Consider the following 5,010-nt stretch of genomic DNA (forward strand, 5'->3'; position numbering starts at 1 on the left):
ATTCTATAAATCAGGGGGTGCTTTATTTCCTTTGCGCTTTCCTTGTTCTATTTCATAGGTGGGGACAGGCTGACATCAGCAAGGCATGTCAGCATTGGTTAGCTGCTTCCATATATGGACAGAACAAGGGCATTGTTGGCACAGCAATCCCTGATTCATGGGTGTGAGCAATGTTGCTACGGCCTTCAGTGTAGTTGCTATGCTATCAGCTCCTTGGGATTTCTCTTCTCTATAAAGACAGCATAGGAACTAGCGCTGCATCAGCAACATGTTAGGACCCAAGAACAGGACTGTACAATACTAATTGCAGAATTTCAATTCAGGTGGGTAGCTGTGTTGGTCTGAAGCAGCAGAACAAAGTTTGAGTCCAGTGGCACTTTTAAGACCAACAAAGTTTTATTCTGCATATAAGCTTTCGTGGGCATACACGTAGGTCCTGTAAGGATAACAGAACACAAGAGATGTTGCGAGAAGCTTAACATAACATCTCTTCCCCCCCCCCTCTTTTGGAGCCACGTTCCATATCAAGCTGCGTTTCTTGAATTGTTTTAGTCAACTTTTAATTTCCCTTAGAACTAATTTGATCTAAAGGTGGGGTATAACACTTAAAAGCAAAGACATGCCCTTGTTGATTTTAAACAAATAAATATTTATATTTCAAGTAGCTTACCTATTCACAGAGAAAGGCTATTTTATAAAACACAGAAGTAAATAAAATGTAAAAGGGAAGATGAAGCACTTGCATCTAGGTTATGACGGAGAAGAGAATACCTGGAAAAGAGTAGGCTGGAGAATGGGATTCTATTCCTAAATCCTTCCCTTACCTGAGACTTCTATGGATCAGTACTGACTAACACAGTGATAAGATGCTGTATAGAAATATGGATTTCTAAAAAACCCTGTCTTCCCCTGGAATGCCTCTTGCTGATACCCTGCTGTGTTGATTTCCTATTGAAGCCATATGGTCTCAATAGCCTGCCATATAACCCTACATTCTTCACACTCCCTGGCTGGCAGAAGACCAGATGGCCTAGCAAACAAGCAAACAGTCACGTAGGCCATGGGTGGGTTGGAATTTGGGGGGCACATGACTGCAGGTGTGCCCTTCAGAGCTCTGACCATTCAGATGATGTCCCCATGGCAACCCTACAATTGGACACTCCCATGTCTACTCCAATTGGCCCCTGGCCAGGGCTAGTTTGGAGACTGGGATTGCCCTATATCTGGTCAAACCCTATGGAGAGAACTCTCTCTTCTGTTCCTGCTATCCCTGCTGCTCTGTATGCTGTCCATCTGAGATGCTGTGCTGCCATGTGGTCTATGGCAGAGACAAAGAACTGCTTTGGAGCTGAGCACATGGCTGGATGCTTGCACAAAGATGGGACCTAACTGAACTTTATCACAATGGACAATCAGGGACTATGGATTTCTGAAGTTGGTAATTATGCATATCTCTAATGTTTAGTTAGGGCCAAGGGCCATGAGTTTTTGTTATTTTGCAATCCTTCTAGTCTGTGCTAAGTTCTCTACTGAATAAATTTATTCTGGTTTTCTAATTTGTCTGTATTGTGGTAACTGGACTTCAAGCCTTTTTCCTGTGCCTGCTGCTCGCCAAACGGCGCTACCTTGGTAAGATTAACTGCACAGCTCTAGATTGAGCTGCTATTGTATAAAGTCCTAGAGGCCAGTTAAGAGTCTGAACCTTGCTCTTGGACTGGAATGGGACTATAGTTAAAAAAGGTTCTGGTGGCTATTGTCTTGAAATCCAGAGAGCCTACATCTCTGGGTGATTGAGTAATGTATTGAGCCAGTGTAGAGTTCTTCCCCTCATCCCTGGACTGGCCTGGGGGGGGGGGGGCAGAATCTATACAGACGCTATGCACCTGAAGATGTGTAACACCACCAATGACTTGTACAGTTTGTGTACCCTTAGTCACAGAAAGTATGCAACTAATAACTTTCCAATAGCTTAGCAAATGTAAGGGAAAAGATTACAAACTTCACCACAACTTTTCATGTGGGGAGTTTCAAGAAGTCACTAGTATTTATGCCAATAAAGGCTAACTGAAACTGAAGTCACTAGTATTCAGCCTTATACATGCTTACTTTACAACCTTTTTATTTCAGGTAACTAATAGAACACTGCATCACATCACCTCAATGAACAGAAACCCAAAGCTTCATGAACCAATACTTATAAAAGTGAATTAGCCTAACTTAGGGAAAAGAACACCCATCTCTTTTGTCATTTCAACTATGACAGAAACCCACAATAATTTAACTTGTTTAGTATGAGCCTGGAGCTGTGTATTTAATGGTAAGGAAAGCACTTCAGGTCATATGGAAACAATCCAAATCAGGTTTTTGGAGACTGAAAGAATGTCACTAGAAGTCTGGATTGTCACCACTTTAAACTACTAGCACGTTTTCAGTGTGTCCTACTGACCTGAATGGCCCAGTCAAGCCTGATCTTGTCAGATCTCAGAAGCTAAGCAGAGTCAACCCTTGGACGGGACATCAGCCAGGAAGCCCAGGGTGTTGTTTTTCCCCCTCTTTTAACACACAAATGTTAACACAAATAAATACAGGGGAATTGAAAAAATTAAACACTTATAAGAATTTATTGTCTAAATAATTAATTGTTCAATATTTTTATGCTCCTACCATGCTGTAAACAAGTTAATTTAATCGTCTTTTATTTTCCCTGCCCATAACTGCATATTCAGAAAAGGTTGTTTCCAGTATCTTGTTTAACACCAGATGTGCCAATGTAACTACATTTAAGAGAATCAACTGAAATTTCCTTAAGACCATTGACATGCAATTAAGTCCTTAATGGTAAATCTATTTTGAGTCCAAATTTTATCATTTTAAATTTTTATGCCAAAATTCACTTGCATATGACATCACCACATATGAATGAAATCAGCATTATGGTTCTTACAGTACCAGCATTGATACCTGATTTGTAGACAGACAGACATATTTATTGCTTGTGGCCAAAGGCCGTCACAAAAGGGAATAAGAATATAGTGGTAAAAAGTCAATCATAATTACAAGAATGGTTTAAAAAATTATTAAAAGTAAAATGCAGTTAATTAATTAATTACAAATATCAATATACAGTAAAATTATGAACCCCGAAGATATATCTGGTTAATCATCAGATTAAATCTTGGCTAAGGTGACACTAATGTCTCATCTTCATTATGTTCTCTTGAAGTAACAGACAGAAAAGTTGGAGCCATATGAAAAGGTAGAATTCCAAATTTCATCTGGAATCACATAGCCTAGAGCTTTGTTTCACTTCAGGAATTGGAGCTCACTCTAGCACCCTATTAAATGCACCACACTGGTTCTGAAGCAGTATTGAGAGGAGATTCCGAAACACACCTTTGAATTTATAGTTGTCAGATCTAACAGTAAAATACAAAGCATACTGAAAACATTTGAAACATGGGATAGCCACTGCAGTCTGCTGCTCTAAAACAAGGAATTACTAATTCCGAATTAGCCTCCCTGGCAAGGCTGCCGAAATGTTGTTATACTTCATAACTATGACAGAAATCTGGGCTTGAGAGTAGGGTTGCCAACTGTCCTGGAGAAAACTGTCCTGTGCTTTTAAGAGACTGAGATATTATTTACCTCTATGTCATGAAAATCGTCAGCTGCCTATTTCCATAGATCCGCCCCCTCCCCCCTCCGCTAGCTGGCCACCCTACGTGTACAGAAGGGGGAAAGGAGAAGTGACTAAATTCAAGCGACAGGTAGCCTAAAAAAAAAATCCCCCGGGGGGGGGGGGGATACAAAAAGAGTCTCTATGAAGGATAACATTTAATACCACTGAATTGCGGTCACGCTTACTTGGGCCGAGAGACCGTTGCGCGGGAGACGGGGTGGCCTGTGGCAGCACAGCACTGTAATGTACTCCCCCACCCCATCCCCGTTTGGGAATGTAAAGGGCCAGGGCCATTAGTCATCATTCCCTGCGATCTGAGGAAACAGTGAGCACGTCGCCTCAGAAGAGTTTCCTCTGCCCATGATACGGCAAGACCGAGCTTGTTCTCGACGCAGTGGCCGAGGCGCCTCTATGAACAGGGCGAAGGGAGCGGGGGGGGGGATACCCTCCCCTTCGAAAGTGGGGGGGGGTGGATGCGGTGGCCCCCGAGCCCCCTCCTCTCCGGCTGCCGGCGTTACCTTTGTGTTCGTCGTCCAAGTACCGGACTCGCAGCTCCTCCTCCTCCCCCCCTTTCGCCGCCTCAGAGCTGTATCCCCTCACGGCCGAACAGCACCGTCGCGCCAGAGAGGACGAAGAGGAGGAGCCGGAGAGAGCAGCTGCAGCCGCTGCAGCTAAACCACCTCGACGCTGAAGAAGGCTTAAGGCCACCGAGGCTGCGGATACCGCCGCCATGTCTGTTTACAAGCCCGCGCACCGAGCCAGGCAGCCCCCTTGCCTCCGTCCCCCCTCCCCGCGCTTCCCAGTGGAACCCCACGTGACTCTTACGTACAGCCGGCGACGTGGAGCCGTCCCGCGGTGTACCTGGAACGGCGTGCCATTTCACTGAACGCGAAGAGGAACGTTTGTCCGCGCCCCCCCCCCCCGGCGCTCAGCCTTCCTTCTGCAGGCAGCTACGGGCGTCTATAGGAGTTGGCTGCTTTCTAGGAAATCTTTCCGGTATTAGTGAAAGCCTGAACAATTTATTACATAACACATTGCGGGTGTAGCCCTATGAAATCGTTCACGGAAGTAAGGTTCATTGAATTAAATAGGTGGACTGACTTACTTTCAAGTAGGCCTGATTAAAATTGTTTCTTTTATTATGAAATTAAGGGCACCCTTTTGGTGTGAATGAACAAAACATTTCTGACAGCAAACACTGCAGAACTCAGCAGCAAGTTTTCCTTCCCTGTGATCTTCAAAACAAAACCCCAAAAAGCTCTCCAGGTCCATACCTAACTATCTCTCCATGTTTTAATCCATAGATTGATTTTAAACTACCGGGTTCTGAT

General features: G+C 44.1%; 1 protein-coding gene across 2 annotated transcripts in view; it reads right to left on the reverse strand.

Annotated features, from left to right (window-relative positions):
* AUH (AU RNA binding protein/enoyl-CoA hydratase) overlaps positions 1–4,458 on the reverse strand; it is a 52,823-nt gene extending 48,365 nt beyond the window's left edge. For both annotated transcript variants that reach the window (XM_015421530.1, XM_015421529.1), the window contains exon 1: positions 4,198–4,458. In XM_015421530.1, coding sequence (XP_015277016.1) covers positions 4,198–4,411 — 214 coding nt within the window. In that variant the 5' untranslated portion in view covers positions 4,412–4,458. The remainder of the gene's footprint in view (positions 1–4,197) is intronic.
* Between the last annotated feature and the right edge of the window lie 552 nt (positions 4,459–5,010).

Source organism: Gekko japonicus, unplaced genomic scaffold, assembly GCF_001447785.1.
Source record: "Gekko japonicus isolate JY-2015 unplaced genomic scaffold, Gekko_japonicus_V1.1 scaffold1189, whole genome shotgun sequence".
Lineage (NCBI taxonomy): Eukaryota > Metazoa > Chordata > Lepidosauria > Squamata > Gekkonidae > Gekko > Gekko japonicus.